The sequence below is a fragment of the Pleurodeles waltl genome, chromosome 9 (genome assembly GCF_031143425.1).
Source record: "Pleurodeles waltl isolate 20211129_DDA chromosome 9, aPleWal1.hap1.20221129, whole genome shotgun sequence".
NCBI lineage: Eukaryota > Metazoa > Chordata > Amphibia > Caudata > Salamandridae > Pleurodeles > Pleurodeles waltl.
Window position 1 is genome coordinate 512,579,821 of NC_090448.1, and position 12,612 is coordinate 512,592,432.

Below are 12,612 nucleotides of genomic sequence, written 5' to 3' on the forward strand. Positions count from 1 at the left end.
CCTTATCCTTTTAAAAGTTCTTGATTATTGTGGTCTATTTACACCGTTATTGACATGCTAGTTTCATGGACTAGACACTCTATCACAAACATAGGGGATGTCTAGTCTACTTTATTACAAATGCACCATAGCCTATGGCATTTGTAATATGGTGGATGGTATATCCAGTGATGGCCTTAGGATATGGTGGGTCCTGTGCAGATAATACTGTACGCCCCCCCATGACACAGGTCAAATTGATTTTCATTGCTAATCATTTTATTTCAGTAGATTGTACAACAGGTACAATCTAACTATATAGGTGCACCTGTAATAGAATAATAAATAATGCTACTTCTTCACAAAGAGGGAACTTTCTGTCCCTCAGATTCGATTATTAATTCACTGTAGTGGAGAGATCGTCTAACTTCATGTTGAACTTATATCAGCACCACGCCAGTCAGCCGGTCCTGGGCCATTGAAGAGCACAAATCTTAATAATTTTCAACTTTGAGAAAGACCGTTCCCCAGAGACTACTGTGACAGGAGCTGTCAAAAACATTCTACAGTGCTCTGCAGCAGAGGACGGGTAGATCCTACACCACATTTATCAGCTTCAGCTCCTAATCTAAGGCACTAAACAGCTGACCACTCGCAGCCTGCTCTTTCAAATGTGCAACACCCCAGGCTACAAATTCAAACAACAAGACCTGCCTCATACCTGGCGCATGTTAAAACAATTCACTTGAACTTCTCATGTTGTAGATAATTCAGGAATGTACTTACTGGATACGAATGAAATGAGAAAATGCGTTAATAAATCGCTCTGCCCTGTGGCAGGACACCGTACACAATGTGCCACTCACACGGCTGTTTTTTTCCTGCTCTGCACATATGAATACTCACACAGGCCAATTTTAGGGGAGGCTGCCTTCCTTTATGAGGTGCAGCAGATTCTGACAACGGCATTACAAGCGGCGCACATTCTGACAGTAATCCATGAAGCCACTGTCCCCTTACATTAACTGCTACTGTTCTGCGATCTTGGATCTGGCAGTGACATAGTCAGTGTTTACCGAAACCATGAAAAGCCTCCTGCTTTCTGTGGGACGTGTCAGTTTACAGGGCTTCTGAGGCACACACACTCCTTTCCTCCTCCTTGCCCCATTTTTCTTTTGTTACCTTCATAGCTGACTACACCCAGCTATTCCTCAGCTGAAAGCGCTGGCCGATGAGAGCACAGGGATGGAAGGGCAGGCACTCTAATGTTGATGATAAATGTCTGTAAAATGTTTAGAGATATTTTGGGCCCCCTAAATTGCAGGCCCTATGCAACAGCACAGTTCGCACACCCCCAAGGCCGCACTGGGATATCAATCAGGTTTTGACAGAGTATTCCATTCACCAGACTCTAAATAATACCCTTTATCTCTTATTATCTTTTGACACCTGAGAGTGTTTTTACTATTAGTTTACTCCAGGATGTGCCAAGGTCCAGAGGGTTTTACTCTAACAAACCAGGACTTAGGCATGATGCAGGCATCTCCTGTCATTTGGATTGCGTGGTAAGGTCTCTCAGCAAGATCTGAATCTGTTATGATCAAGTGTAGCTCTCATGGACGTAATTTAAAAGTGTTTCCATTGGGACATTTTTTAAGCTTCTGTTCTTTAATTTGCTATCTTTGTTTGATCTGTGTGAGTGAAGATGTATGCAGCAGGTCAAATGTGATGGCAGTATGCTAAGCCCAATCGATCTGTACTAGTGTTTAATAGTTCAATTGATTGGGTAGAGCAATGAGATAAGTTACTTCGTCCATGGCCAGCACAACAGAAGGTGTTTTCAAGGCCACGGTTGTTTTATTATGTGGGAGCATAACGTCACCTGAGCAGATTATGCTTTTGTAGAAGGTGGCCGCAGCTGAGAAGAGGCCAGAAATCTCAGAGTTGAGCACTGAGTTGAGCTGGGTAGTAAGAGAAGCATGATAGACTGATGGCTATTGAAAGTGGCATTGGCAGTGTCTGGCTGTGAATGTCATGTGTAGCTTCATTGTTCTTCATTATCCATTTTTAAATCCTTCACATAAACCAGAGGTGCGTGACCAGGAAACTTGCCTGGAACACAAAATACACTAGAGAAAACATAAAGGCAGACAACAGCAATGTGGAAGAAAGTTACTGCAGCCATATTAAAACAACACTGCTAATTTGTTTACCCTTAGGAAATATCATTGACACCTTTATCACTTATCCTCACTATAGAGTCTCATCATTTATGCTCAACAAAAAATTCTCCTGATTGATCAACACCAAAGGTGCATGTCTGACTCACACCAGAATATAACTTCATAGATAGAACCTTCATTGTTTAGCTTCAGGGAAGCATTTGTGCAACACGTTCTATAAACTCAATGGGACAAAGAGAAGGTTCTGTCAGCACACTTCTGTGTATCATCGTTGTTTTGGTTTAGTCTATTAGTAAACTGCTACTTGCCAGGCATTCTCCTACTTGTAAAGTTAATTATTTTTAGGTCAATGTCACTCAATCACAGGGAGTAAGGTAGCTGAGTCTTCAAATGATCGTTGCGGTCAAGTAATGCTCAATCAGTACTGAAAATCTTCTATAGTTTTCATTATTTTCTGTTCAATGTTGTTGAAGCAATCTGCTCAGAACGTACTGGATGGCCGAGGTTTGTATGCGGTATTGATTGCACGTGCCGCATGTGACGTTAAACACGCCTGCAGTCCAAGCCCAGATGGGGTGTACGTGTACTGCAACCTACTTTTGAAAGTCTTGAAAACAATGGTTGCGTGAAACAGAAAGGGAAAAGAAATCGAACTAAGATCAATTACTGACAATCTTTGAAACTGCTCTAGAAAGTCTTATGTGACAAATAGAATTTTAATACTCGAAAATGAAGTGTTATTTCTTTGGAAAACATAAGTAGCTAAATATCAGACCAAGGAGAGGCTGCTGACATCCGCACAATTAGGGTGAGTTGAATTTACCTTCGTAGTCCTTCCGAGACCTGTTACCTTGCCCTAGACAACAAGAGTGCTGAAAGGCTTTAATAGTACTTCTTTTTTAGCAGAAGGGATTTGGAAGCTGAGTAATGGCGATTCACAAACAAATGGCAGACTGTGGCCAGGGTGAATCTCAGACTGTGCTACATGCTACTTTAAATATGCAGATCCAAGAACATGTCACTCAAGTTAGTGTTTATTAATTTACTAATGAGGACATACTCACTAGAGTGTGTTATGATGGTCAGGAAAATTGATTGTAAGAACAAAGTTGAAGAATTCTTGAGAAAACATTGTAGAGGTCAGTTTCCAAAACGCAAATTGATAAACTTGTCTTTAAAATTGTATACAGTCTAGAATGCCTCTGTTTTCTATTTCTGTATCTGATTATAGTAATGTTGAAATTGTATCTGATATGAAGATATTGATTAATTCAAACAAATGGATGACTTTTACTGTATCCTGACTGGAGGGTTGTAGCTATCCATAGTGAAGCAAGAGCACTGGCACTGATTCCAAGGGATGTAAGGGCCCACTGCACACCAATTACATCCTTTTTACTACCCAACCAGGAGGGACAAGGGTCGGATTTTGCTTTCTTGTAATAGGATCCATGGCACACTTGCCAGACCACTGTGTGAGTGGTCAGGAAAGAAACAGAAGTCTAAAGGTCCAAGGATCAGAAAGAGTTTGATGTAAATGTGAAATTGCTAAATGGAGCCATATGGCTAGCCAGTGTCAGTAAGCCTCATTCTCAAAGTAATTTCTGTGATCTTATCCGTGACTCAGATATGACATACTCCTGAATGTATAAGTAAGACATAGTGGGGCGAAAATGTTGTGTGACTCAACCACAATATGGTCATGCAAGCAAAAACTGCATGTCAAGTTGTGATAACCACAATAAATGAGTGGTATTTGGTGTTTGCATGAAAGGGTCTTCCCGATGGGATGGACCATTCTGCTACGTTCATTTAAATTGTACAGGAGTTATACATAATTTAGAAACTTTACCAAGAAATGTGAGTTGTAGAGCCATTACAACAAACTAGCATTGATATGTTTTCCCTGTGATCATCTCCAACTGCATAGCGGACCGCCTAGTTTCATATTTCATAGTTCATCTGTTGCATGCAGATTATTGCAATAGAGGATAGCCCACATTCACATGTCCTATTCAGTGTGGTCATTTTAGATATTCAAGTTGTCAACAGTTCTTCACATTGTTTTTCAAGGAAACTCATAGTATGTATTTCCCTTGATTTGAAGCTCATCAGTGGAGTGTTGCGATACCAGTTTGACAGAAAATAACCATTCATACAGAATTATGCTTCAGCATGTATTTTAACAGCAGCCTGCGCTGCAATGGAGCATCTTGCTCAAGGGATAGCCATCAACCCCCAGAAGCAAAAGCTTGAATCCAAAAATCTTTGTTCTGGCTGTATTCCGACAAACCAGCAATAATGTCTACCAAGGGTATGCCTAGACTTGTATCCCATTCATTATGATCATTTTACATGAGTACTTTACATTTCAGCTGATATGTCACAATCGCAGAGGTCAAAAGCCCACATTCTCATGGTCTAATGCTATATGGTCATTGCATTTCTCATATTCTGCCTAAATGTTACTTAATCATGTGCCTCACTCTGTCTAGTGTTCCTCTGAGATGTGTAACAGTGCTGACTTGTAAGCTGTTACATGTTTGCAGCATAAAGCTCAGAAGCGAAGCTATAATATGATAATTTGTTGTGGATGCTCTCACACAAGCCAATTTCATAGCCTCAGAGTGAGCCTGCAGGACTGATGAAACAGATTAACTTTGTGAAAGGGCAATGTGCTACATGAATATGGGTGAGAATGTAAAGATAAGACTGAGGCCTATATTTATACATTTTTTTGCGCTGCATTTGCATAATTTTTTGATGCAAAAGCGGCCCTAACTTGCAAAATACAATTGTATTTTGTAAGTTTGCACCGTTTTGTGCATCAAAAAGCGGCGCAAATGCGGTGCTAAAAAAGTATAAATATGGGCCTGAATTTCTCAGTGTGCATTAGCTGCAAAAATACAGGTATCCAGAGAGGGTGTTTTGCGGTTCTCAGGAAAGATGGGGTGGGTGAACAGTAGTAAATTATATAATGTGAGCATGTGCCTGACCGGTTGAACACCTGCATGCATATTTTTGCCTGTGCTTGAGTCATGTCTATTAAAGTAAATAAATGAAGTAATTTAAAGAGCATCAAGCAGTTCATCTATGCAAATGGTGCTCATGGTCTGCCAGATAGGCAGCTCACGGTGCTTGGCACTAGTATTAACTGGGTGGTGTGGCAGTTTACAGTTCCAGATTTAAGGTCTGAGATAGGCGATCACAATACTATTGAGTCAATAGCCTCTGTGACCTAAGAGGTGGACAGATATGTATGAAGCTTGTTATGAGCTACAAACTGTCTAATTCCATAGGGCCACCCTGACTGAAACTGGCCCTGCATTGATTAGTAGCACTTGAGCCAGGTCGGTTGAAAGAAAGATCAATTTGCATCCCTGCAGATAAGTAAATGTTTACTGCAGATGAGGGCATCACCAGTGATAGCAATATATAGGTGAACGTGCTAGAATGGGATTCACATCCTTAGTTGAGCTGTGAGAAATTGGTGTGATTTGCTTTTGTATAACGATGCAAAATTCTATAAAACTTCAGTGAAAGTTGGCTAAATTATAAGAAATACAAAATCAGCATTTAGCACAATATATGTTATTGAAAATGCCTCCTTATGTCCATTTGAGATGCAAGTATGCATTTTGTACTAAAAAGTAAAGCAAAAATCACAAGTGCCATGAACAATGACCATTCACAATCTGGTTGTTTGATTGTTCTTGTGATACTGCACTAAAATGTTGTAACTGTACCATGCAGAGCAATAGCACCACCTCACCTTTAAGACTTTATCATAAGAAGGGTATTTTGAAAGTATTGAAATTACACAAGATTATGCCATTTAACAATAACTTCGCCCAGGCCTAATCCTTAGTCAATAGAAGTGTCCTAATAATATCTAGCGCATATTTCAGTTCAGAAACTTACTTTTTTGGTGCAACACAGAGTCTTTGGATTGAAGCTACATGAAACATTATTATCTAAACTAATACCTCCCCTGGAGCAGGGAGAAACTCTTTAAAACAGTTGCCATAATGGGTGATTCTGGAAAGCTGCTTTGTGAGGGATTGGAAGAATTACACAGTCTTTTCTATCATTCTATGATCAATCAAACTCAACTGAAACTGGTGTACACAACCAGGAGGGAAAATAAAAGAAACATGCAAGTTGGATGGTAAGTGTTGAAAGCAAATTTGGTGGAAACTCTATACTAGTGTGAAAGGACCAGCACTCCTTTTGATTGGTTACCTCTAATTATTTTGTTACATTTCCTATGATTTTATATTCAATTCATGAAACCTTTTATGAATTCAATGGAAAGTAGCAATTTGCAAAGATGTTCTTTGTTATAAGAAACTTATTTAAAGAAAAAAAGATATCATACCTCTGGGCTTCCTGCCCATGAGCTATCTGTGGCATCATTTCCATCATAGCCCTGATTACTGAAGGCAGTCTCCATCTCCAGACTTCCCTCTGTAGCTTGTCGACTGAGGCTATGAAGTGAGCTGACTTCCTTTTCAGCCACTTTACATCTCCCAGCACTCCTACCCTCAGAGGGTGACCTTGAGTCGAAAGATGTGTGGTCTTCATCGGGGAAAGATATATTATCTTGGTAACTCAGTTGACTTAGACCATCCAGTTCTATTAATTTTCAGAAAGAATATCATGAGATTTCAGATTTTATAATTGTTTCTTGCTTTTTTGTTTCCTATCCACATGTATTTTGTGAATGTTATGATCAAATGTTTCAATACCTCATTCACAATAGACTGAGATGAATAAATGTAGTTGCATCCGAGAATTTCAGATTAAATGCATGAGACTATTAGCATGACATAGAGACAATATGAAAGAGTACAACAAAGTACTAAAAATAAAAAAGGCTGAGTTTTTTTTACTTCATGAACCAGTAAATCAAGTTTATACTAACAAATAATTACCATTTTAAGGACTTACTTAATGTAAATATAATCATTAACTTGTGAACCAGAATGAATCCGTATACTGAAAAGGTACAACATAGCACAAGTAAACTTTTTTTTAAAACAAAATCTCTGCACAAGGTATTATGTAGTTATAAAAACAGACAACACATCAACACAAATGTTTCTGGAAGAGAAGAAGAAAATATTATTTTAAAAAGCAAATATAACATGGTATATGAAGTTGTTATATCAATATAAATGGAGACTGCAGTTTACAATTTCAGGGTAATTAAACTAAATATTTTTCAGATATAAAGAGTGCAATTACAAACATGTCTATTGCTAGACAAGCAGATGAATAGATGGCTGGCTGGACGGTTGGAATTATCTGACAGATATGGGAATGTTAGTGGGGCATTTTTCCTTTGGAAAACCCAGCTACATTTGAATTTTGACCACCTTTATCAAACTTGCAGTTACATCCAGGCCTGGCAAAATATGGTGCAACAATCAACTCAGGGGAAATACCATTATCATATGTTAAAAGTATTAACGCCAGGTGTTTTTGCCTGATGGTACATTCCTTAACAAGGACTATGGAATAGCACACACCACTGGTGTTTGGACTGGAAAAATGGTGTTCGACTTTCTGCACTGTTTTGGTATCACAAATCAATCCAGATGCCTGAAAGAAATGTATGTGACCAAAACCAGTGGACCAAGCACATTTTGCACATGGGTTGAAATCTGGAATCTGAATGCTGACATTAGTTGTGTACATATTTGGGAGTGGGATGTGCAACTTGGGTATTACACCAAAATATTGAAAAAAATATTGTGATACAAGAATATTGTGCCAAAAATATTGTAAACTCAACAATATTGGTGGATAGTACATAGAGGGTAAGAATATAGTTTTTTAGGTGTATGGTATTGTTTTTTAATCATTGTATGACAGTGTTTCCCTTAATATAGTTGTACAAATATAGCTTTTTTGTTCACTTTAATATATATTGGTTATAGTGTTATTATAGGGTGATAACTTTATAATATTTGGGATTTTTTAGTACAGTTTGTATTTGATATTGTGAAATGTACTGTTTCTAAATGTACCTAACGATTTGTAATTTAGTAGCTGGTTGTGTTTGTAAAGGATTGGGGTGGGAAGTTATTTAAAATATAAATTGTTGTTTTTGTTTTTAATTGTTTATGTTAAATACATTATTAATTAATATGTAATTATTTCAATTATTTAATTGATTATTGTTTTAATTGTGTATAGTTCATTTATAATTGTGGGTAGTTGGGTTGTAGAGGATTAGGGTAAGAAGTTAATTAATATATTTTAATTCATTTGTTATGTTCATTAAAACAATAATTGATACTTAAATATTTACATTCTTTAAAATGATGATTTATTAGTTTAATATTTTGTTGTTTTAAATCAATTGTTAATTAAATGATCAGTTTATTTAATTATAAGATTCTGTTAGAGACTTTCTTATTTTTATTAGCTTTACTTTTAGTTGTTTTAATACTTATTTTAATATTAGTAACATTTCATTTAAACATGTTTTTATTTTTTTCACATTGTTTGTTGGTGTAGATATTGGGTAGTAGAAAGGGAAGTTTATTTATTTTAAGTATTGTAAATTATTTATAAAAAATGTATGTCTGTTATAATTTAACTTATTTCAATGTAATTTAAATTTGTTTATCTATAATGAATATATTTATATTCTAAATATGTTTAAATGTTTTTATTGCATTCTATCTTAACTTTTTTTTCAAATACATCTTTAGGACTTGGAATAGCATATTTATCACCTTTATTGTCCAACACTTTCCCTACTTTTGCTCAGACTGTAATGGAAATAGTAGATCTACCTCCTCCAAAGTACAACACTTCTATGGTTTTTGTTTGTATTGGAGTGGGAATAATAAATTTCACTTCTCCAAACGACAACACTTTCCCTACTCTTGTGACAGTTCGAGTGGAAATAGTAAATACTGCCCTTCCAAACCCCAAAGCTCTCCCTATTTATGTTTATGTTGAATGAGAATAGTAAATGTGTCCCATACAAAGGTCTTAACTTTTCCTAGTGTTAGTTACATTAGAGTAGTATATATGACACTGTCAAAGTCCAACACCTTCTCTTCAGTTGTTTAGTGTGGTTTTTTCATCTTTCTTATTATTTAACTTGTTAATCATTTAGAATATTAAATACTTTGTAATGTTTTATTATGATTTTTTATTTTGCTGTTTTTTTATTAATTTCATTTTTACTTTATTTTGACATGATTTTGTTTTATATATGTCTATTAACTGCAATATTAATATAAACAATTACAATGTATTTGTTTTAATTCTGAATGTATTGTTTTTATTTTTCAAAGTTTCTATCTAACAGTTTTATTCTATACTAATAATAAAAAAGTCATTACATTATTATTTTAAGCTTTAATATTTTAAAAGAATATATATATATATATTGATATACCTGCCCTTTTTTGACAATATTCTGGTCCAGTATTTTTTTTATATTTCTGTAGTATACATACAAAGTATTTAAACAATATTTTTGTTAATTGTATTTTTTACACAATATTTGTATCTCACAATATGTTTGTAGACAATATTTGGTCATAAAACTGCATCTTGGTCAAGAAGGTTAGGAGAGATACACAGCATATATTATGGAAGTGAAGACAGAGCCTTAAATCAAGAGTCAGTATTATAGACTCATGGGTGGATGGATAAATGGATGGATGCCATAGGGAGGAAACTAGTACACACAAAGATCACTTCGCCAAATAAATCTTAAACATAATACAACTAGGTAATAATTTCAATAATAATGTCCATACCTTTCTTAAGAATTAGGTTTCAACAAGAAATAGGAAAAGCAATAACTTGTGAAGTGCTGGACTGGTGGCTGTAGTGCAGCTAAGATCAGAACAAGAGGCACAGTGTTTGTCCTGCAACTCAGTAGGCATTAAGTCTTCAATAAAAGTACTTTGCTTAGCTTTGAATAATGATGTCATTTGTATTTAGTGATACTTCCAAACATCGGAAGGTTTTTAAATGGTCATGACAATGGCTATAACAAGGATATCAGAATCTTTTTGTAAATGAGACTATGGACAGGTGAGTGCACAGCATTATTCCAGAACAAACTCTAGTACAGATAATGATGATTGCTTGGTACACTTGGACAAATGTTTCATTTGAAATGCACAACAAATGGAGAGGGAATCATTTTCAGATTTTGATGAAATGGTACATAATTTGAGTTCTGTGTTTCACTATCACTTATTTGACAGGATTACAGTGCAAAGTTGAATTATACTCTTGTGAAATTGTTACTGGGGGTTGTTGAGTTGAATTTGCCTTCTGTTCATTCTCACTTGGACATCTGTCACATTTTCTGAATTCTACATCATTACCACTCCTGGTTACAAGTCTGGGGTTTGAGAACAGCATAGACTCCTTCCTTTTTCTTATCTGTGTTGATATTACACTTTGCTGTAATGGTCAGCACTGTCACTTACCTGAGACTCGCTGAGCTGCCATCTGATTTGAGCACTGTGATATGTTATTTTGCTGCCAGTAATGGACTGTTATTTTTTCTTGACTGGTGGCTTTTACTTTGTATTTCTGTGCGTGCACATATGGACTTGTATTCTTTGTGTTAGAAGTTGGCATTGGATTGCTATGTTCTCTCAGGATGTAAGCATGTGCAACCTTGTACTTCTATTCAGGTTTTTTTTGTCAGGGCTCACACTGGTGAAATTGCCACTGGATCTCTTGTGTTACTGTCCTGCATTTTGGAAATGCTGTTCTTAGAATCCACAACTTCTCATTACTAAGATGTTGATGTTGTCCCAGGCTGCCCAGTAACATATAGGAGGCCTTGTGCCAGATAGCCTGTTGTGTCAGAAATGGGTGGGTTACATGACCTTGAGATGGTACTATAACTTCTTAATTTGTAGCTGAGATGACATGGTGTTTGAACGTGTGTTCATGTAGCTTTTCTGTTGGGGATGTCAATAAGTGGCTGCCCACTAGCCTAAGGGCCCGATTATGACATTGGGGGTCTGAAGACCGCCAATGCCACAGTGATGGTTGGACTACCACAGTTGCAACGTTCCAACTGCCACATTACATGGTTGGCGGGCTGACCCGCCAACCTACCGTCGTCCCTGCCAGGATCGGAGATCCCAACGGCCTGATGGTGGGTGCAGTTTGTAATCAGCCAGGGCGGTGCTGAAAGCAGCACTGCCCTGCTGATTACAACCTTGTTCTCCACCAGCCTTTTCATCGTAGTACCACCACCATGAAAAGACTGGTGGAGAACAGGTGTGTTGGGCCACAGGGGAACCCTGTACTGCCAATGCCTGTTGCATGGACATTACCGGGGTCCCCCTGCCCAGCACCCTCAAAATGTGTACTGTCTGCTGTTCAGACAGTGCGCATTTCAAGGGTGCTGATGCCCCCTGCGTGTTTCAGCGTTGCTACCAGCTCAAACGTTGGTTTTCGCCAGTCAGCCCAGTGGGAAAGTCTTAATGGGGCCGGCGGGGAGGTCGCAAGTATGGTGGCCACCACCCTGTCGGGAGTTTGGAGAGACGGGTGTTCCCACCACCAAAATCATTATAGGTCCCTAAGTGTTATATTTCTGAAGAGCAGAGCATAACTCCTAGACTCCCCAGGAAGTTTATGATCCCAAGGGGTACCTACAAATGATGTTCTCAATTGTGCCATCTCCAGCACACGTTATTAGTGTTTTCAGCATGATTGTTATGTTTGACCTAACCCATAGGTCAAGGGGTGCCAAGAAGTAGAACTGTGGCAATATATATATTTTTTTTTTCTATATCTGCTTTGTTGTTAATATATGATACCCTCTTCAAGCTCTTATTGGTTCTTGGGGCTTTCTACTTCTCTTCTTAATTGTGACATGAGTTCAGTGAGCTGACAATCTGAGTTTGTGATCCCCGCAGATATATTATTGGTACTGATATCTCTTTCCTTTTAATGTTGCTTAGAGCATCATCTTTCCTGGAGGTTAAAGACAATATGCCTCCTGGTACACTTACCCTTAACTTTATTTTCCTCATCAGGTTGATGGATGTGTTAGTTAATTGCTCTAAACTGACATATGCTGTAAGCTGCAGGTCATGTGTTCACATCTTGGAAAGGCAAACTCAACCTCTCGTTCTTCCATAACCATCAAATTAAGTAGCATTAAAATGGGTAATACTAACTGTTATTTACAGTGCCTAGACACAGAACAAGTGTGGGTTAAGTGCTTTATACAAAATGATTGTTTAAGCAATTGATTTGGACTTCCTGGTATCTTGCTGCTTTGTCTCTACTTGGTGAAAATGGTCTCCTGTAAGTGGGTGGTTTGACGACCATCATGGTATTGTTTGCTGTGTTTGAAAAGATACTACTGTGTGTTTGTCCTTGACACAACTCACCCTTATTCTGATAGGACTGTGGCCTGGAGGAGTAGGAATCAGTTTAATGA

General features: G+C 37.5%; 1 protein-coding gene across 8 annotated transcripts in view; it reads right to left on the reverse strand.

Moving 5' to 3' along the window:
* The window catches only part of SYT16 (synaptotagmin 16), a 569,077-nt gene that overhangs the window by 78,553 nt on the left and 477,912 nt on the right, over positions 1 to 12,612 (reverse strand). For all 8 annotated transcript variants that reach the window (XM_069207390.1, XM_069207384.1, XM_069207388.1 and 5 more), the window contains one exon: positions 6,541 to 6,797. In XM_069207390.1, coding sequence (XP_069063491.1) covers positions 6,541 to 6,797 — 257 coding nt within the window. The remainder of the gene's footprint in view (positions 1 to 6,540; positions 6,798 to 12,612) is intronic.